General features: G+C 38.7%; 3 protein-coding genes across 3 annotated transcripts; 1 reads left to right on the top strand and 2 right to left on the bottom strand.

The window, feature by feature from the left end:
- Positions 1-150: 150 nt before the first annotated feature.
- LOC141653077 (FKBP12-interacting protein of 37 kDa-like) lies at positions 151-6,767 on the bottom strand. The gene is made up of 14 exons (XM_074460718.1): positions 6,604-6,767; positions 6,409-6,460; positions 6,254-6,315; positions 5,518-5,585; positions 5,401-5,437; positions 4,807-4,894; positions 4,615-4,679; positions 4,460-4,537; positions 4,235-4,282; positions 3,519-3,572; positions 2,571-2,732; positions 2,178-2,247; positions 1,024-1,079; positions 151-691 (listed from the first exon to the last, which is right to left on the bottom strand). Exons 1-14 carry the CDS (start codon positions 6,628-6,630, stop codon positions 527-529), a joined length of 1,032 nt encoding a protein of 343 aa, XP_074316819.1. The 5' UTR covers positions 6,631-6,767; the 3' UTR covers positions 151-526.
- A 6,972-nt stretch (positions 6,768-13,739) lies between these two features.
- LOC141651106 (uncharacterized) lies at positions 13,740-14,765 on the top strand. The gene has a single exon (XM_074458831.1). The coding sequence runs from the start codon at positions 13,740-13,742 to the stop codon at positions 14,763-14,765; it is 1,026 nt and encodes a 341-aa protein (XP_074314932.1).
- A 297-nt stretch (positions 14,766-15,062) lies between these two features.
- On the bottom strand, positions 15,063-16,716 carry LOC141653073 (serpin-ZXA-like). The gene is made up of 2 exons (XM_074460714.1): positions 16,313-16,716; positions 15,063-16,075 (listed from the first exon to the last, which is right to left on the bottom strand). Exons 1-2 carry the CDS (start codon positions 16,697-16,699, stop codon positions 15,293-15,295), a joined length of 1,170 nt encoding a protein of 389 aa, XP_074316815.1. The 5' UTR covers positions 16,700-16,716; the 3' UTR covers positions 15,063-15,292.
- Between the last annotated feature and the right edge of the window lie 5,775 nt (positions 16,717-22,491).

Here is a 22,491-nt window from a genome sequence, read left to right as displayed (position 1 = left end):
TGAGTCTTATAAATCCAAGACTCAACTTGAGATTTTGGGTGAGTTTTGACTCCACTTTAAAGAAAAATTATCCAATTAGTAGACATGTGTCATTTCTTTTTGTAAAAAAAAAAAGTGATGTGGAAAAATAGAGTCTGAGGTGAGTCGATATGGCAGTCTTAAAACATTCCCTTTTAAATAACCAAAAATCTAAAATTACAGAGTAATAGACAAATATACATGGAAATGAGACAACAATATACATGGAAATGAGACAACAGAATTCATTTGAGAAAGGTTTATTTCCTAGACATTAAATATTACAGACTAATGTTTAGCTACCATGCCTACGAAGGAAGGGTTAAATAAGAATCCCTCCAATGTATGAAAGACTCAGAGGGATGACAAATTTAACCGCTTTCTTTCACTTCCCTCGCCTTCCTCCCCTCTTTTAGTATCTAAACGAACCCCAAGAGTAATGTGCATAATACATTCTACTAATCTCGGAAACAGACATTAGACATAACTAACGTAATAATAGCCTTCTTCAGGCTTGCTGTGCCTGTGTGGCCTCAGCAGAGACTGGTTCGTCATTAATTATGGGAGCTGGATCGGTCATCACTTGATCGACCTCATTTCTCAGTTGTAGCTCGTGCTTCAGTCTATTGATTTCCGCATCTCGTTCTTCTAACTTCTCTTGTAAGATTGCTATCTGCAAAAGGCAATTGCTCAGAAACATTAACATCTTATTACAGTAAAACTCTATCCTCGCACAATGGAAAGGTGGCGAGGAGGCCAGTGAGACATGAGACTGGCCCATCCCTACATCCTTCAGCTCAATTTCCCTCCCTACCTAATCAAATAGCAGTCTGTTGAACTAATCTCTATACAAATTTTTTACTCCGTACATCTTAATGTCATTTGGAAACGTCTGCGTGTTTTTCATACGGGTAAAGTAACTAAAGTTTCATAAAATCCAATTTCCGTTGAGATAAGTCCTCAGAAGCTCCGAAACAATCAATATGCAAAAGCAAAAGAAATTACCATCTCGTTAGATCTGTCAGCATCACTTGTCAGGACGTCCACATTTTTAAGAAGCCCTGCAAAAAGAAAAAGAAAAAAGAAGCAGCAATTAGAAGATGGCAGCAAACACGCTAGTTGGAGAAATTAGATCCTTATTGGTGAAGCATTGACAAAATAAATTCAAATAGCAGGTAGATGTAAAAAAAACACAAAACAATGACAAAATGCTTCGGCATTAGCAATTGAACTCAAAAAGTCCGAAAAAATTGGATTGAATTGCTTCATTTTCAGAGATACTTCTCTAGCTGAATTAAATAGCAATACAGCTCAAAGTGAAAAAAAAGTGGGTGAGAGAGCATCAACTCAGATAGTATCTCACCGTGACAAATGTCCCTTAGGGCTCGCTTGGATAAGAGTAATTATTACTGGAGTGATAGAGGCTAAAACAATAAGAAATGGAAGGAGATTGGTGGTTTGTGGACGATGGAAAGAGGAGGTGAGGTCCATCACTTTCCTCCACTTTTAGTTCATTTAAGCTCTTAATAATTACTCTCATTCCAAGCGAACTCTCCAATCTCTATCTCTTTCCTCCACTTTTTAGTTCATTCAAGCTCTATTACTCCAGTAAAAATTACTCTCATTCCAAGCGAACCCTTCATCTCAAACAAACTATAAGAACCCAGGGGAATTTAAAAGCACTCTCCAAGATTAGAGCACAATCTAAGCTCAATATTACTCTCCCCAGATACCCACTACTACACTAGATGGATGAGGCATGAGACTGAATATTTTCAATAATCCCTTTTTAAGGATCAGGACTTTAGGGACTATGAAGTTGCAAAATAATTATCTGAAAATGAAATTACAAAATAATCATTTGAAGATGAAGTTACAAAATAAAATATCAGCAATAGTGCTGCCCTTGTATACAACAGATGAAACTTTATTTGAGAGTGGGGCAGTTGGGAATTGGGATTAAAAAAGAGCACATATGAAGGGAATTAGGGAAAGGTCTTTTTAACCACATGTATTTTCAAGGAATGTCTTAAGTTAACTAATATGGTGTGCCATAGATATACGTTGGTACAAAATAAATTTAAGTCCATAGAAATACACACCATAAGATGAAGTTCGTAATTTGGATAAAAGTATATGAATATTAGTAGAGAACTGACCTTCAAACTGATTCCTTAACTCTGCATTTTGAGATTTTTGTAAACCAAGTTTCATAGACAATTCTAACACCTGTCAGCAAAAAAAAAAAAAAAGGATTTAACCAATAGAATTTCTTTTCAATATTTTCAAGGACTACTGGAGTACTACTCTAGGTCCATAAATTACAAGGGAGAGCTACACAGATTATAGACACAAGCATTATATTCTAACATAGATCAGCATAAATTAACTGATTTAGACGGTCAGACAAGGGGAAGAGAGTCATTCCTATCAAGGAAGCGTCTAGAATGCTTTCTCATAGAAAATAAGAAAACTATCCACCTAGCTACAGCCTACAGAACACGGTCATGTTAAAAATGGAAACTTAGATATGATAGAGCTATATAACACACCTTCCCTTCAGAAGCTTGATTGCCTATCTCCTCATTCTCTATTTGCAAGGTCTTACACCTAGCAATCAGCTGTTTCCCCATCTTGCTAGTTGGTTGAAAATTAACGGCATTAATGTTATCTTGCAACTCCTTCACTTTTTTCTCCTTTTCTTCAACAAGATTCTGAGATAAGAGAATATAACCAAGCCGTAAGAAGCTGCATAACTGAGATACAAGTCGCCCACAGAGTGCAATTCTAAAATGAAATGTTAAATCCTTGCACACAAATAGCTGTAATTCAGGTTGAAGGAATCGTTGTTGATCAGTTGAATCTAAAACTTCAAACACTTCTAAATCATTTAAAAACCACCCTCGGATTACGTGTGGGTATTTATGAAACTTGAAGAGATACTAGGATTTGGTGTTCATAATTCTGAAAATCAACCAAGTTATGAGGTGTTTTTTTTGCCACCATATGCCCTTGCTCAAGCCTAGGACTCTAGGATCTCTACATTGTAACGATACTTAAAAGAGCTAATCTATTAGCAGCAAATAATAAAAGAACTAACAAAAAAAAATTAAAAAATCTTTGGGCTTGACAAATCACAACCAGTTTTACATAACTGACACTCTTTTGTTGCCACTTTTCACAATACAGCAAATGAAAATATACATACAACTCTCTAAAGTTTAAACTGGCACATTTCAACATGTACTCCATACATGATACGCTTCAAATAAAATTAGCTCAAACATAAAGTTCGAAATTAAACAGATCATGCTGTGACATACGGAGTTTTATTCTAAATGATAGCCAAATTCATATATGAATTTTAAGTCCACATAAAAAATTTCAATCTCAATTCATGATCAAGCAGATTCCATATCAACAGAGAATTCGCCAAAAGTATTCGACTAACAATTAATATAATTTTTGTATCACAAGAAGCAAGGGTCACAAAGACAAACCTTCAATCTAGTGAACTCCTCATGTATAGCAGGATCTAAGAGAAATCTTCTTGTCTGTCAGGGAAACACGTACAAATATTATGCACACAGAATAATTAGAGGTTCGAAACAAGATCATGTTAATAACATAAACCAGCTAACCTACAATCTACAACCGGTAATGTCTAATAATCAATGATCTTCATAATCATATGTACGAAACAACTCTCAGTCTCTACATCAGATATGCCTCCCATGTCCCGCCCCTTTTTCTTTCTCTAGTAATTAGTAATTACTAATTAGTTGTACCAAATATCAGAACCAAGCTTGTAGTCCAAAGAACAAAAGACCTTCTATTACTATTTCAAACCCATGTCTCGACTTTGTGATCCAGATTTTGTTTCTGAAATGAATCGTAAGATGATGCTGGCACCCTTTAAGAAATGGCTCGAGTATTAGTGTTTTCAACAATTTGTGCACCAGTCAAGAGATCATGTTGGTCAAACGAAAGAGGAACAAAGAGCACTGTCAAGCCAAGCCAGATACTCCGTACATTTTATCTTTAGTAGCTCAAAGGGAGATAATGTATTAACAGTCGGATTTTGTTCAAAGAGGCAGAGAGCTCTAACAATTGGCAAAGATAACATCAACAGCTCCCACTTGTAAGGATCATTCTACAACCTGAGAGAAAGGGGGAAAAGGGAGGAGACAGAGAGATAAAAAAAATCTCAAGATACCTGCATAGATATGGGTTTCAGTTGTGCTCTTAATTCTCGAATTGCTGCCTGCAATTTGAAATAAGTAACATATGAGCAACTAGTCATATAATGCAGATAATGTTAACTTATTCATGAGGAGAAACTCTATAATGAAGCTATGATGAAAGAGATAAACCAACGTTCTTTTAATAAAACAAAAAAAACTCCTGATTTTAGAACATTAAATAGCTTCGTCTGGCTTACCTTCAATTCTGCTACTTCTTGCTCTCGCTTGGCAAAAGTAACAATAAAAGCAGCTTCTTTTTTCTTTGCTTTTTCTAGCTGATAATATGAAGGTTGTTAATCAAAGTTCGAACATCCAGGATAGGTTGGAAAAAAGTTAGAGATCCCACACATACCTGCTCTTTCAGTGACTTCTCAGATGACCTCAAGTTCAGAGCATAATTGACAACCATTTTAGGTTCTACCAAAACAAGAAGGTATGTAAGTCAAACAATAGCAACAAGTAGCTGCAGATGAGCAGTTGAATGAAGTCAATGAACAGAAATCATGCAACTAGAAAAAGAACAGACATTGACGAAGAAACTAACCTGGACTAGTTCCAGCAGGTATGAAAGACTCATTCTGGAACGAAGAATGCCATTTCTGAATTTCAGACTTCGCAGTTTCCAGTTCCATCTGAAACAAAACCAACGAATATGAATGATCAGCAAGAATATACTAAATAAACTTATGATACTTTAGAAAGACTCTTCCCGATACCGATCTTTATGGTCAGCCTTTCTAAAGATGAAAACCCGATTGATTAATGAAAAACAAGAGTCAATATAGGGTTATAGCTCTTCTAACATATCATTCACCGTGTAATAAGCCATATTCTTATCCCTTAGGAGTTAATTACAAGTAACACTCAATCTACATAGACACTACTTCCACCGTCTCTATCATATCAAACTATTATAGTTTGCCTAAAAAGAAGCTGTATAAATACATTTGTCACTCCTGCCTAAATCCTAATACATCAGCTATATATTTTCATAGATTTTACTATAGACTCTCACACAGCTCGTTGAAGACTGTCAAGACTCTAAACAAAGGAGAAAAAGAAAGACAAAAAGAAAACATTACTAAACAGAGACGGAACGAAAGAAAACATTACTGGGACAAGTAAGCATAAGACATACTTTACACTTTTCCAGGTCATCCTTGGACTTCTCAAGACTAATGAAGGAAAGCAAACAAGTTAGTGCGTTAATAACATAACAACAATTCAACTGACCAAATTCTTCAGACAAAATTACCTCTCACGAAGGGACAATATCATTCCCGTTGCCACACCAGGAGCCATCTCTTCCAATTCAGATTTTGCCTAAACAGAAGATACAAATAATTTACACAAAGGAACTAAAGATTCAAAACACTCACTTGAAAAAATATAGGTGCCTTTGTAGACGAAGAGCACTACTATTATGGAGGTAGCTCATAATAACGAACCAACTTGCACAGACCTCACCACTAGCATCAAAGTCATGTCACCAACTCCCACCCCAACTAACATCACTTCCTCGCCAAAAGTCCAAACACGACTTAGAAACTTGCCTATTACTCCATGTAGTACAGCTTTGTCACTAAACAAAACATCTGGAAATCAGTGGTGTTGGGGTTACAATCAGAAGTCATATTCCCTCTAACTCAACAGATTCTTTACGTTTTATTAAAATAATTCTCACGAAAGAAAAAAGATGTATTATTAACCTAAATGCTACTCTTTGAGCCCACGAGCTGCCCAATAAATCCATTCCTTACAATAAGTTCTTAATTCAGCATATAGACCAAGACTACCTATGTAAAACAATGGCAATTGACAACCACGCAATTTGCACCCGTAAGTCCTCTCAAGTATCAACAATAACACTAAACCAAAATGTAATCAAAATTTTAGACGATTCGCAATACTAAGTACCGGTTTCAAGCAAAAGCATATAGTCCAGAACACTAATTACATGTAAAAAGACAATACTTAATGCAAATAGAGACCTTTTTCGACCCAAAAATATCGTCTTCATCGTCATCAAGCTCCCCAAAGCTCCGCTTACTCCCTAAAACACAAAAACAAACACTTCATTCATCAAACATATAAAACCCCACATAAACATTGCCAATTGAATAACCAATCAGCTGAAAAACAAAACCTGAGCGTCGATTGCTATTATTTTCAACGAAATCGGCCCCAAAATCATCATCCTGAATCGAATAACACCAAATTAGATAAATTCAATCGCAAATGCCAAAAACAAAACAATAATAAATGCAATCAAAATAAACAAACACGAATTGCTAGCCCTCTAGTTCCGCCACTGACAAACAGTAGAATGAAAGAAAATTACGTCGTCGAGATTAGAATGATTCGCCATTGAAAGAGGATTGAGAGTAAAACGAAACCCTAACGAATAGCTGGATTGAAGTATAATGTAGAAAGAAGCGCGGAAATAGAAAGCCAAGTAATTGGTGAATTGTGATTGTTATGATTTTGTTATTAGAAATCCGTTTTACGGAAATTCTCGTGTAAAACGGTTTTATATTAGGAGCGGTGGTTTTTGGAAAGTGGGTTTTAGATGTTATTGGGCCGATTAGTTTGACCCGTTTAGGTGGTGATTTAGGATGATGTTGCTTGCTCCGTTTATATCGTAATAGGTTAGTCCACTTGTTTGCCTCTCATCTCTCTCATCATTCGAGAATTCTTCTATAAAACGGTTTTATATAATTGTTACTACTACATTGTAAATTATGTGTTGCTTTACTTAATTATCCGCACTAATATAACAAATAGTTTTATTTGATAATAACTAGATTATATTTTCATAATAATAACCTAAAATAAATACAGATTACTATGTATAAGAATTCACTACTCCTATTAGTTTTACTTGGTAACTAGATTATATTTTCATAATAATAACCGACATGTTTAAAATATCATGGTCTTATACATATTGTAGTCACAAACATTTGAAAACACAATCTTAACCGTCCTTTATAAAAAATTACTCCGTGTGTTTATCATTTTTTATTGCAAGATGTAAAAGAAGTTTTTACACACTATCAAACTGACTATCCGGAATTCGAGAAAATCCAACTTTCTCTCTCTAACCTAGAGAGAGCTTTTTCTCTCGTTTTATGAGAGCTCATGCTTATCTTTTTTTTTCCAAAAAATAAAAAACAACAAAAATCTCTGCAACTTCCTTCATCTTCTATTGGGCTTTTGAAGAACCCTAGATTTGTTCTGACATATCTTCAAAAATTTATCTCAAAAATTTCAACAATCATTACTTACCTCTGTATTTATTAGTTAATCGATTATTATATTTAAACCTTATCTTATTAAATGCTTCTAATTGGATAACAGCTCCTGTTTAGTCTTAATCAATTGCTTTTTAATTCCAAAAAACTTTCTTTAATATTATAATCATTACTGAGCAGATCATTTGATTGGCGTTTGAGGTGCCTTGAGCTGCCTTTGCAAGCTACCCCAATCAAAATTTGAAGCTTTTGACGGGATTGGGGGAGATGAACGGATAACCTTTCTGTTTGCATGCATTAGGGTTTCCATTTTTTCTATATAAGGCGTTAAGATGGGGAAGTTTTCACCATCAAAATTCAAATCATCATCTTCCTTTTTCAAGTTTAATAATCATCCGACTAATAAAAATCAATCATCAACAAAAAAATCAAACCTTTTTCCAATGGATTTTGAAGCTCAGTTTGGGCGTTTTGGCAATAATGAGAGAAATGATGCTGATGTTCATCAGAACATCTATCACCATCAAAATTATCATCAACCATATCAGAATGCTGATTTTAACCCTAACAATCCATTGCATGCAAACCTTTGGAGGTTTCCGAGGTCTGGAGGGGTTATTAATGTGGATCCTGCTGAGTTGGGGCGATCCAGGGAATTTTGGGGAAATTGTTGACTGGGGTTTTTAGTGGACTACAGATTGTTTGAGGATGATTTAGTCAATGATATGATTAGGAAGAAATGGAGTACTGATGGAAAAATTACGGTTTTTAGGATGGGGGAGATATATGTATTTCATTGTGAGAGTGCTACTGATCTTGAGGGACTCCTGGCTAGGAGTACTGTTACCTTTGATGGAGCTTTAATGGTGCTTGCTAAATGGTACCCGGATACCATACCTAGAACAGTTCGTTTTCCGTATGCTGAACTTTGGGTGAGGGTTTGTGGTCTGCCTTTTGAATGCTTGAATATGCATGTGGCTCATGTGGCAGGCAAACTCTTGAGTCATCATTACAATGTCGAACCTTTTGAAATTCTTCCTAGGAATGATTATCTTAGGTTAAGGGTCTGTTTAAAGCTTAATGAGCCATTGATGCCGGGGTTCTTTCTGGCCATGGATGCTGGTCATCTTTTGTGGGTTCAATTTAAATATGAAGAGGTCTTTAAATACTGCATTAGGTGTGGTAAGGTGGGGCATAAGGGTTCACAGTGCCGTGAGAACATGATGTCAGTGGTGTCATCTGTGAATCACATGTTGGATAGATCAGTTGAAAGAGGGTTTGTGGTTTTCCAGGCGAATAGGAATCACACTATGTTTAATATGGATTTGAGGGCAACACCATCTACTACCCGGTATATCTCCTCTAGACTGCATTTGGGAGATAGACGTCGGGCTTCTGAAAATCCAGGGAGACATTCAAGAGAAAGGGCGGTGGACTTTGGTTTGGGGACTACTCCTGGTGGTAGAGTTTTGCCGGGCATGAGTTTTGCGGTCACAGCTCAACCTTTTGCTGGACCTGTGGTGTTTAACGTAGGCTTTGGAGCTGTTCACTTGGGAGGGGAGGGAGGTGTCCATCAGGGAGGAAATGGTCAACAGCAAGGTCATGAAAATCTGCAAGGACGGGGGCAGGATGTGGTTATGGGAGAAGGAGGTGCTGATGTTGATGGTGGTCAGGGGATTATGAATACTGGGGTGGATGGGACTGCTGCAACTGGGTTAAATGGGACTATTGGAGAGGGGGTGAGGGTAGTGGTGGGGTACAGGGTCAGCCGCAGGGAAGGAGGTTAGGGGCGGGTGGCTGGTTAGTAGGGGAGGGGAGTAATGCAAATCAGGAAATGTATTTCAGTGCAGGGGAGGATTTTGAGGGTTCAGGGGAACAGCTTGCTGGTGTTCCAGGATTGTTACAGCAGGTGCAAGTTAATGATCCTTATGTTGTTTATGCTGGTCATGGTCCTCAAAGGAGGACTTTGGATCGTGACCTAAGATTACAAGAGGCAATTTTAAACCGTGTTGAGAGTGACATTGAATGGGCAAGGGTTCTTGATGATGATCGTGGATATAATCAGACTTTTGATCCACCACCGGGGGGAATTCCAATTACTTACCATTTTCCAGAGGTTGTGTTGGGTGAGAATAATGTTCCGGTGGGAGGTATCTTGGACCCCATGGTGCCTGATGTGGCTGGTAATAGCCCAAATAATGCTATTGTTATAAGTTCTGATAGTGAGGAGGAGTTTTTTGAGGAGGAAGGGGAAACTGACTCGTACCCTAGTAGCTGGATGATTGAACCAGGGGATGGGAGGACTCCTTCTAATGAGTCTTCTCTTTTTCATCACAGTTCTGCCATTAATCTTTTGACAAGTTCTGAACATATGGAAGAAGTGACTGGGACTGAAGTTAATACTGATCTGTGTCTCAATGGCCTTCCTCAATCTGTGGAGGGAGGTGTAGTGGCTGATGTTCAAGGTGAGGAGATTGAGGTGGTACTTTCAGTTATTCTTGCTGCTATTATTAGGAAGGATAAAGAATTGGAAGCACAATTGGCTGTTGTTAAGCCATTAAAAGAAATCTGGACAGCTGTGAAAGGTGGCCATATTTACTCGTTAGATCTTTGGTGAAGGTTCGAGCGTTGAAGAAAGTAAAGCTCTTTGATGTCCCGTCTTATGGGACTCCTTCTCGCCAAGTTAATTGCTTTGATGGATGATGGTAAGAAAGTCTGCTAGTCTTTCGATGGCTTGATGGGTTTAGCGGTCATTATCACAAGCCTAGTGTGGGAGGAGACTATAGGGATCTTTGTTGTTCTTTGCGAGGAAGAGAAAATGCTGCTCAGAGATTAATGATGGTTTGGTTCCTGGAGAGGTTGTTGAATCCATTGACAGTGCTAAGAAGTATCTCTCTCAGCTAGCCAAAAAGAGATGCTTGGGTGGTGAATTCCAGGTGCTTGTTACAGTGGGAGCTGGAGGATTCAGGGTGGCGGTCACTGACATGGAGATTGAGGTTTCAACTGATTCGTCGCAGGCTAGTAACACTGGTGGTTTTGCGGAGGTTGGACCAAATCAACCTCCTGGTTCGTCATGAATGGGCTGATGTGGAATTGTCGGGGGCTTAATAATGCGCTCGCCCCGACAATTCCAAAGATAAGGGCGCTTATAAGTTCTAAGTATTATGATTTTCTTTTTTTGGTTGAAACTAAATGTAATGTTAGTTGTATCTCTCCTTTGTTTAGGCAGTTTGGTTTCCATAATTTTGTAGGCATTGATGCCAATGGAAGCTCGGGGGGGCTTTGGGTAGGATGGAGGCATGAGGCCAAGTTACGTCCCATTTTGACTTGTAATAATTTTATCGTATTATTAGTAGAAAAATGTAATGGTCGGTTGTGGTACTTGGTGCTTTTTTATGGTGCTCCATCTTTTCATTTGCGAAGTTCGGTGCTTGATGATTTGGAGGATTGTTTAGCTACGCTTGTACATCCGTTCCTTGTCTTTGGAGACTTTAATCAAGTCGAGTATGGAAGTGATAAACTAAGTTTAAATACAAGACCTATTAGTGGGGCAGTGGAGTTCAATAAATGGAAGATCAATAACCAATTGGTGGACATCCCTTTTAAAGGGCCACGATACACTTGGTGTAATAATCGCAAAGGGCAAAAACGAGTTTACGAAAGGCTTGATAAAGCGCTTGGTTCTAAGGATTGGTTTATGCTATTTCCGGAGACGGGAATAAAACATTTTCCTATACAAATATCGGATCATGCACCAATAGAGTTGGATTTACATCTCACAAGAAATAAAAGTAACAAGCCTTATAAAGTGGATGCATGGGTTTTGGAGTATGATGAGTGTATTTCTATTATCAAAGAAGTCTGGAAACGACGATTTCGTGGAACGCCGACTTTCCAAGTTGCAAGAAAGCTCTCTATGGTAAGACAAGAAGTACGACACTGGGCTTTGGATAAGAGGCAAGAGTGGCAGCAGAAATGGGATGATTTTGATTCGGAACTGGAAAGAGGTATGGATGCTGCTATTAATGATGGTGATGATGATATGTATACGAGAGCTAATGATAAGGTTCGGGAATTCGCTAAAGTTGCTGCGGTTTTTTGGCGACAAAGGGCAAAATTAAAGTGGATGATTGAAGGTGATACTTGTACTAAGTATTTTTTCAATTGGGTAAAAGGGCGTGCGGGTAGGAATTTTATTCTAGGGGTTAAGAATGGTAATGGTAATTGGATTTATGAGCCGGATCTTGTTGGAGAAATCTTTTATGATTCATTCTATAATTTATATAATCCACAATGCACTGATGATGGAATTGTCCGGGAAAACTTAATGGAGGAAGTCTTAATGGGGATAAATAAGACTGTTCATGGTGATGATTGTGATGTGTTAAGTCGGCCCTTTACGGCTCAAGAGGTGCGAACAGCTGTTTTCCAAATGGGTGCACTTAAATCACCGGGACCAGATGGAGTACCAGCAATCTTTTATCAGAAATGTTGGTATTTTATTAAAAAGGATGTAACAACGGCGGTTCTGTCGGTTCTCAATTCGGGGATGGTTCTCAAAGAAAATAATAGGACTTTCATTACCTTAATTCCGAAATGTGATAACCCGGAGAAGGTGGGGGATTATCGACCGATAAGTTTGTGTAACGTCTTCATGCGTATTGTCTCTAAATGTGTCACAAATAGAATGGCAAAAGTGATGGGTTATCTGGTTGGAGACTTCCAAAATGCATTCATTCCGGGAAGGCAAATATCAGATAATATTATTTTGGCTAATGAAGCTCTACATAAGATTAATTCGCACAAGAAAGGGAAATCTGGGCGGTATGCGTTTAAAGCTGATATGAGTAAAGCTTATGATAGTGTACGGTGGGATTTTTTGCGGGCCGTGCTTTATAAATTTGGAGTGCCGGAAAGGTTGATTTTTCTCATCATGAATTGCGTCACGACAGTCTCATATCAGGTGCTTTTTAATGGAGCACCATTAAGGTTATTTCAACCACAATGTGGCTTAAGGCAGGGTGATCCGCTTTCCCTCTATCTTTTCGTCCTTTGCATGGAGGTGTTATCATGTAATGTCCTGAAAGCACAACAACGTGGCTCTTTGAAAGGGATTACGTTGTGCCGTGGGGTGAAGGCATTGTCTCATTTGTTCTTTGCGGATGATGCGGTTTTCTTTTTACATGATAGGAAAAATTCGACGAGGAATCTACGAGCTATTTTGAAAAAGTATTGCAAGGTGTCTGGTCAAGTAATGAATGAAGATAAATCGGGAATTCTTTTTAGTCCTAGTACAACACTTGCACAGGCACGTTGTGGAATGCGGAATTTGCGTGTCAAAGGAACCAAAGGTTTGGGAAAGTATCTGGGTTTACGTACTGATTTGCAAGGATCGAAGAGGGAACTTTTCAAAGGACTTATTGATATAGTCATGAAGCGAATCTCTTCATGGAATGGGATTTTTTTGACTCCAGCGGGAAGGTTAACTTTAATCACATCTGTCCTATCAAATATCTCTAATTACTTTCTATCGGTATTTAAAATACCGGTAAGTGTGACTAATAAGATTAATTCTTTATTATCACATTTTTGGTGGGCGGGTGGTAGATTGGGGAGAACGATCCATTGGTGTAGTCAGAAGTTTCTTCGTTTACCGAAAAGGGAGGGCGGCCTTGGAATTCGGAATATTGAGTGTCTTAATCAAGCAATGCTAGGGAAGCATGCGTGGAGAATTGTATCTGGTGATCAATCTTTTTTCGCACGCATTTTCCGGAAAAAACTGTTGGGAGATGGTGTTTTGAAGGATAACTGGGTGATTCAAAGTGGTAGCAACTTATCATGGGGCGCTAGAAGTATTCTTCATGGTCTGGAATTTGTGCGAAACCAAATCGGATGGAAACCAGGTTTGGATTCTGAGTTGAATGTATGGACTAACAAATGGGTTAATGGAGATTATCCGGAACCTAAGGATGATTGCTTGGGGATTGACCGTGTCGGCCTTCAATATTTGATGGTTAAAGACTTACAGATAAATGGTCATGATGGCGTGGAGATAAAATAGAATGAAGAATTTCTTCATACTTTTTTGGTGGATGACAGTGTACAAGCTATTCTAGCAAAACCCATTTGTCGAACACAAACAACAGATGAAGTATATTGGTTACATAATAGTGATGGTCAATATAGTGTCAAGAGTGGTTATGGGATCCTCTTTCATGATTTTATGGTAAGGAGAGGATCAGTGAAGGATAAGGAGCGGCTAAGTCGTGCTGGGTTGATTTTTTGTAAACAAAAATTATGGAAGTTGCCGGGTGCAGCGACTTGGAAAATTCTCCTTTGGAGGATTCTTACTAATACTCTCTCTGTGGGCATTAATTTCGTGAAGCGGAATATTGAGATTGATCCGAGTTGTAAGTTTTGTCAAGGGAGAGAGATGGCCTTAGAAACTATGGAGCACTTATTTAGGGACTGTCATGTGTCCCGAAGATTGTGGGCCTGTTCTGAGCTTGGCATTCGCACGAATCAGGCTTCATTTTTGCAAATTGACACTTGGATTATTGATTGGATGGTATATTTGGAAAAATCGGAGTGTCGCGAGGAACAACAGATCCGTTTTCTTGCCACACTTTGGTGCATATGGAGTACTCGCAATCAAATTCTTTTTCAAGGTGTGGAATTTCATCCTATGATGTTCTTTAACCATTGGTCACAAATTGTAAGTACGGGGATTCAAGCTATTGAGGAGTTGAAAAAGGGTGCTTGTGCCTTAGAAGGGAACTCAACACCATTAGCGAGGGATAATGCTAATTGGGTTCGTAATAGTAACCCAATTTGTGTTGTGGGTAGGATTGGTGATTGTGGTTATGTGCGAGTGATAGTTGATGCGGGTTGGAAGGGATTTGACAAGGCAGGTGTAGGGTGGATTGCTATGTCTGAAAACGGCCAAATCTTTCATAGCATGGAAAGGAAAATTAAGGCGGAATCTGCTTTGCAAGCTGAAGGTCTTGGTGTGCTCTTAGTGCTTCTATGGGCTCGTGAAAGGGGATTGCGTCACTTGGAGATTTCATCAGATTGTTTATCTTTGATTTTGCAGCTTGCAGGAATGGAGAGACGTCACCTTCTTCTAAAGGCTATTTTAGAGGAGATTTGTGATTGTTTTACTTCTTTTCATTGTTTAGCTTTTAGTTATGTTCCTAGGCGTTTTAATCATGATGCCCATAGTCTTGCATGTAAGACTATGGATAGTTAGGTAAAACTGACTATCCGAGTCATACTTGCATACATACAACTCCGTATGTAGGTAGGATTCACCAATCTTATGATTTCGTATCAAATTTGTGACATGTTCTAAATTTTACTATGTCCAACAAAATTTAGAATAGAGATGGATGTATTACACATTTACACTACCATTACTCGACAACAATAACAATATTATCTCAATGTTTAAAGTCTTCTAAAGATGAAGTAAGAAGAATCGAATGTAAATAGCCATATCCCGCCATGGCTCCATATATATTACTAGCATTATATTATACAAAGAAAATAGTTTTCAAAAGTACTACTACTTCACAACAAACAGAAGCATTACTCATAGGAGTCATAGCCATACTAATACTCCAAACTCCAAAACACCAAAATAAGGAGTTAGGAACACATACCAAGTCACATAAAACATAAAACTGCACAAACCAGAATGCTAATCCCACTGATAGAGTCCTGACATACTACGCAGCGTGGTACGCGCCTATTTGCTAATCTAAGGAACATTTGCAGCTACTCTAATAGAGGATTAAGAACAGTCCCAACGAAGAAGGTGACCTGTGAAGTCTCTTCTCGTATCGTAAACAAGAAGGGGTGATCAGCCACAAAGCTAAATTCATTTGGAGGCGGTCCTCCTCCACCAGACAGAGATAGCATGGCGGAAGAAGCTAAGGTCCCTTCCTCATTGACTTCAACAAATGATTTTTGGTACATCTTAGACACATACAGCTGCTCGGCGAAAGGCTGGTTCACTATTTTTTTAAGTTCACCAACGCGCTTGAACATTCGGTCCAATCCTAGTTGCTCCAATGTATCCTTAACAGAAAACAGGTGGGAGAATTTGAACTTGGGAATCCAAAAACCTGTAAGATAAGCTCTAGCTAACTCAAAATTCTCATGCAGAAACCTAGGGTCTTTGCGGAATTTTTCCATTAAACCAATGAGACCGTCCTTAGTGTTTGGAAGAAAGATATACATGGCGAATTTCCTAGTAGTATCTTGTGCTGTTTTATAAGGAAGCCTCAGCAGCCTGAAATCATCAAAACAACCTCCATCGAACTTAAACTTGTAGCGATAGGTAGTCATACAGGGAGCTTGAATTGTTTCTCCTGTAAGAAGGTGAAAGCTCTGATTTTCACACGCCGTGAATGGGGTCTCCCAGGCTGCTTTAAAGAAAAGAGCATTTCCAAGTACAAGTATTGTGTCCTGTCCTATAAGTTGAGGCGACAAGAGTTCTGTTATTGTCCCTTGTGTAGCATCACTTACCCACAAGTTGATTTCTTTGCATACTTCTTCCTGCATGTACAAAGTAATGCAGGGCTCAGTAAATGTACACTCAGTGCAATGCCACAACAGTCATTTCCAAAGCAATTATCAAACCAAAATCTAATGTACCAAGTTACTCTGGGACTTGAGAGGTATGTGGACACCGCAGACACGCATTTTGGGATCGGGATTGACAGTACACAAAACTAGTTGAACATTGTGTGTAGTAAAACCCATAAACGAGGCATAAATTGTTTTTAATTTTACCTTGTTTTGAAACTCAACAGCTTTAGCATCAGCCTTATAAGTGCCTTGAAGAAGCTTCTGAAAGGCAGGCCTTAAAGAAGTAGTTTGCTGGTCAACCCATGCCCCATTCACAAACGAGACCACCGGACCCTCGGAAGTTCCATTGATAGTTGGATAGATAATTTCCATGACTTCTGAGGCCTTTTGATTGATTTCTTTCAATGTTTTGGAGCCCAAATATTTGTATATTTGATTCCTTGTTTCGCCAGTTGAGCCATTCGCCAATATGCTCAGCATAAAGTGAATGCCGAGTGGTGAGCATATAAAGTTCTTGTTACGCGATACACTCTTGTTTGCTTCAGTCAGTGCTACCTTCAGATTGATGCTTATTTTGCTCTGCAAAGGCATATACGGTTTTATTGTTCAAACACGTGTAATATAGTATGCATAACAAGAAGATTTACTAATGGTAATTGTCTGAACTTTGATAAACAAAATTAAGCACTACATATCACCTATATTAGTTCCACACTTCTGGAGTCATATCCATGTCCGACATGACAATCGAGAAAATGGGTACAGGAATCCATACCCAACCCTTGCTAATCTCGCACTTCCACTAGCTTAGACAATGGGTGACAGAACTAGAAGAAGCGACAGTGTACAAAACATTTAGTATTATGATGAGTTTATGGATTCAAGTACCTAAGAGGGGGAGGGGGTGAATTAGGTACTCTTTTAAAAATTTTAACTTCAACTTTATTGGATTAAAGTAAGTTAAGTGAACAAAAGAGATTTAGAGGATACTTAGAATAATATTGAAAGATTGAACAAGTATCACGATGAATGTTTCTTTGAAGTATGAAAGCAACAATCGTTATTTGATCGTATCTATTTGTCTCGGTTTGTGAAGTATGACTTGCACCAAATGCGACGAGATGATGAATCTGTTGCTTCTAAGTTTAAGCGAAACAAAACAAACAAACAAAGAAAGAAAGCAGCGGAATTAAAGAGATAAACAATGAACACGAGTTTTTGAATTGGTTCGGCAAATACTAAAGTGCCTACGTCCAATCTACCTTTTTATTACTTTCCTTTAGTGATCTACTCCGACAACTAAAAGACCCTTGTAATAAAAGACGCCAACCTACTCCGGTTGCAAAGCTAGTACAAGAACTACTCCGTTCTATGACAAGCTAACTCGCAATCTACTCCGATTGCCAAGAGTTAAAGGACTACTCCGCCCTAGAACTCAATACTCACAACCTACTCCGGTTGCCAACTCACAACCTACTCCGGTTGTCAAGAGTAAAAGACTACTCCGTCCTAAACTCTTCTAACACACTTAAAATGTAAAGGATCAAGTTTCCACTAGCACATTCTTAACAAAGAATAGAGGTGGACAACTTTTACAAGATCAACACTTTTAAGCAAGAGAGTTTAGTATAGAGAAGCAACAATGTGGCCACGTAGAAACTGAAAGACACTTGAAGACTTTAAAACGATTTTGCAAGAGACACGATTTTAATCTTTTAAAAACACTTTGCAAAACATGAAAGAATTAATTCAGAAAGTCTTAAGGATTTAATGAGGAGGATGCACGGTTTATATAGAGGAGGTGAGTGAAGGGGTTGCTAGGGTTTTGAAGGGTCAAAGACCTCACATGTGAAGACCATTTGCAACCACCTAATAACTTGCACCAAAAAGGAGTCTTTTGCAAAGGTAAGAATAGAGAAAGAAGGTTTGAAAGACAACCTTAAATGCTCATGCTTTTTCAGAAAAACAAAGGATGTGAGACAAGTCACATGATGACAAGTTAGCACCAAAATGGCAAAAAGCAATTTTTGTTTTCTTAAAAACCAAAGGATTGAATTTGCATAAAGAGGAAACATTTTGAATAATTCAAACCACTCTTTAAAGAATACTACCTCCTTAATAAAATCAGATTTTTATCTTTGAAAATATAAGTCACGTGAAAGCATTTGAAAGAAAAAAGAAGCTTCAAGTTTCTACGAGTTGTGGCAAAGTCCACTCACCAGATATGCGTGTTAAAGCAACGATCATCCTGGACTGCTTCTATTACTCTGCTATACTTAACTTTCTCACTTGTACATTAGATGACACACGACTAATTACAATGGGATTAGTAACAACTTCAACACTTCTTAATCCAAGCTTGATTACATCATTAATCCTGAAAAGGTAAACTAAGATGACACAAATCAAATGGGCATGTTATCATCAACATAAGGAACCCAACAAATTCCCCCTTTGATGATGACAAGCCCCAAACGAATGTATAAGCAATGTAAACACCTTGATTCAAGATTTTTAACAAGTAAGATCAAATGATAGAGAAGGGACAATATTACCTTACCAAGGGCAAAAACTAGAATCAAACTATCAAGACAATTTTACATTGCCTCAAACAAGAATCAAGCTTAAGAAGGTTAGACAAGACATTGGTTTAATCAATAGCAAGGAGATTAAGAGCATGAGTTTACCTTTTCCCCCTCTTGACATCATCAAATGGATAGAGATGTCGAAAGCATTAGAGTGCAAATAGGCATAAGAAAACACAAAAAGACACATATAAGTGTGACAAGGTAACAAGGTCAACATCAACAAGGATTAAGCATAAGTTAATCAAAGTTCAACAAAGCTAAATAGAGTTTAAAGTACACCACCAATTGTTCAAAATAACAAGCAATAAAACATAGTCTTAGAAAGGCACAACCAAGGGTGGAACAAAATGAAGGGATACGGGTAAAAGGTTAAAAGGGCCGAGAGGAAGGAGGAAGGCTAAGGGGAGGAGGCTTGTTCACCATCCGAGCCACTACCCAACGGGTCATCATCCACATGATCATCACCGACTTCTTTTGTTGACACAAGGGTGGAAATGATGTCCACCTCTCCACGGATGAGATCCATTGTGGAGGCAAGGGCCGTGATGGCCAAGTCCTTCTTACGAGCATCTTCCTTAAGCCACGCACCTAACTCTGCCACGGCATTGAGTACTTCCCGCATACCACCCGCATTCACTTGACTTGATGACCCAACTTCCGGGTCCTTTTTAATTTTCACAAATCACTCATCATTCTCAATTTTGATCAACATCTTTCCCATTTGCCCATCACTCATCACATCACACATATCCAACGAACCCAAGCTAGTGTTTACCAACACCCCTTGTGCCTTGAGCACAACCGATAACCACATGCCATAGGGGAGGTAAATTATACTAGAAGAAGGTCGACGAAGCTTGGTCGAAATGAGGTGAAATCTTTTAAACATCAAACCAACTAGGTTCACCTTCTTATGGGTAGCAATATGATAGATTAAATATTGTATGGCAATGGTGAGTTTTCCTCTATCACCCGAAGGATAAATTGAGCGACACAACATGTTAAAAATGATTCGAAGAGGAGGTGGGATTTGGGTGTTGCTCACGGGTCCGGGGGAGACAGTTTTGGGACACACGGTTTGAGCAATGCTAAGAGGTGAGGCATAAGACAAAGCCACCCAAGTTTCGGAGGGGAGTTTGTCATAACCTCCAACGGGAATACCAAGGGCGGTAGCGAAATCAGATTGAGACAGTTTAAGGGGCTTACCGTTCACCTTGGCCGTAAGAGTTTCACCAGATTTATCAACCCGTACCGTAGCAAAGAATTGAATCACCTCACTAACAAACACCGGCTCTCGCATTTCCAACAGTTTTTCCCAACCTTGAGCTAAAACCATATCTCGACCGAGTGAAAGGCAGGCGGGTCAAACCACGTTTGATTGTAAACCCGAGGGGAGTGAATAGCTTTGATGTTCATTAACCTCTCACAGTTTTTGTAAATTGAAGTAGGGAGATCAATACTCTCAAGGTGATCCCAAACCACGGCCAAGTCCCACTTCGAGATAAGGGACACCGGATCTGAGGGAGCAAGGTAGACAAGCTTTTTCTTTGAAGGTTTCGATTTTTTCTGAGGGGGTTCATTTGGATTTTCAATTGGGGTATCAACAATCGGGTTATCAACATTGCTTTGCTCGAAAGTTTCTGAAATTGGGGGTAATTGAGAGGAGGAGGCTTTTTCTTTTCTCTTGTTGTTCTTTTTCGCCGGAGTCGGGTCAGACTCGCCGGACTTTGATGGGTTTTCATTCAAATCAAATTCGGTTTCATCTTCAACATCTTCAACCAATACCGTCATCGGTTCGGAGGAGGAGCTCGGAACAGTGGAGCTCTTCTTTCGAACACCTCGCGTGCGTCGTCCTACCATTGTGGCGATGGGTATGTCGTCGGATGATGGAGGGTCAGAGGGTTTTGGTGATGGTTGAGGGCTAGGTGGATCTGGGTTTGTCGAAGGTGTGGTGTTTGAAGTTTGTGGAGGAAAGGCGTAGGATGTTTTGACTGGGGTCATAGTTGGAGTTGGTGATATAGGTGGTTTTGATGTGACAGGGGAGGTAATTTTTGTGGGTTTAATGGGTGTGTTAAATGATGTTTTTACCATGGTGGGTTAGGATAGGTGAGATATGAGGGAGTTGGATTTGGGAGAAGAAGAGTTAGTGGGTTTAGGCGGTTTGGACGGGTAGGTGTAGGTAGTGGATTGAAGAAATTAATGGCCCATTTAATGTGGTAAGTGAGGTGGTTGGCCCAACTAGACAAATTGAATTACTCGAAATAAAAACGCAAGGTAGCATATAATAAACGTAAATTTAGATATGAGGTTGAGTGATTACCGACTCACAAATACGGTGTCAATTTTTGGTCTAATCATGAATTCAATGCACTTAGAACACTTAATAACATATATCCAAATTTAATTAAATCAATTAAGGAATTATGTAAAATTCACACAAAAAATCACATGCTATTAATTAACCCAATTTCTAATCTAAATTTCTCAAAATGTTCTCTTGCAAGTGGTTTAGTAAAAATATCGGCAATTTGATTTTCGGTCTTGCAAAAGATAAGTTTAATATGTCCTTTTTCCACATGATCACGAATAAAATGGTGACGAATATCAATATGCTTGGTTTTGGAGTGTTGAATAGGATTTTTGGAAATATTTATTGCACTCGTGTTATCGCACATTAAAGGAATGGAGTCAAAAATAATACCAAAATCCAAGAGTTGTTGTTTTACCCAAAGGAGTTGAGAACAACAATGTGCCGCACTAACATACTCACTTTCGGCCGTAGAAAGAGCTACCGTGTTTTGTTTCTTTGAGGCCCAAGAAGTCAAGCAAGGACCCAAGAACGTTGCAATTCCGGAGGTACTCTTTCTATCCACCGTGCACCCCGCATAGTCCGCATCCGAAAAGCCTATAAGATCAAAAGGACAATATAAGGGGTACCATAGGTAAAGATTTTGTGTTCCAATCAAATACCGAAGAATTCGTTTAACGGCTTTGAAATGTGATTCTTTCGGATTTGCTTGGAATCTAGCACATAAGCATACACTAAAGAGAATGTCGGGACGACTTGCGGTCAAGTAGAGAAGTGAGCCTATCATACCTCTATACACCTTATCACTAACATTCTTACCGAGTTCATCCTTGTCCAATTTGGACCCGGCTACCATAGGTGTATCATGAGGCTTACCATTAGTCATCCCAAATTTCTTAAGCATTTCTTTGATGTACTTTTGTTGATGGATCATGATTCCATCCTTTGATTGCTTAATTTGGAGCCCAAGGAAGAATCCTAGCTCACCCATCATGCTCATTTCAAACTCCGATTTCATTAGTTCCAAAAAATATAAGTAAAGGAGTTCATTTGTTGCACCAAATATAATGTCATCAACATATACTTGTACAACCAACAGTTCGTCTGACTGTTGCTTCAAGAACAATGTTTTGTCAACGGAGCCTCTTTTAAAACCATTTTCAATAAGAAATTTAGACAATCTATCATACCAACATCTTGGTGCTTGTTTTAAACCATAAAGAGCTTTGTCTAATTTGAAAACATGGTTAGGCAAGTCATTGTTCTCAAAACCTGGTGGTTGCTCTACAAAGACATCTTCTTCCAAATATCCATTTAAGAAAGCGGTTTTGACATCCATTTGGAAGAGTTTAATGCCTTTGTGAGCCGCAAAAGCTATAAGCAATCGTATGGCCTCAAGTCTAGCTACCGGTGCATAGGTTTCATCGTAATCAATACCCTCTTGTTGGTTATAACCTTGCACCACTAGTCTAGCCTTGTTCCTTACG

This window comes from Silene latifolia, chromosome 4 (assembly GCF_048544455.1).
Source record: "Silene latifolia isolate original U9 population chromosome 4, ASM4854445v1, whole genome shotgun sequence".
NCBI classification, from domain to species: domain Eukaryota; kingdom Viridiplantae; phylum Streptophyta; class Magnoliopsida; order Caryophyllales; family Caryophyllaceae; genus Silene; species Silene latifolia.
Note: the sequence above shows the minus strand (reverse complement) of the source record. Positions and strands in the feature narration are given on the sequence as shown.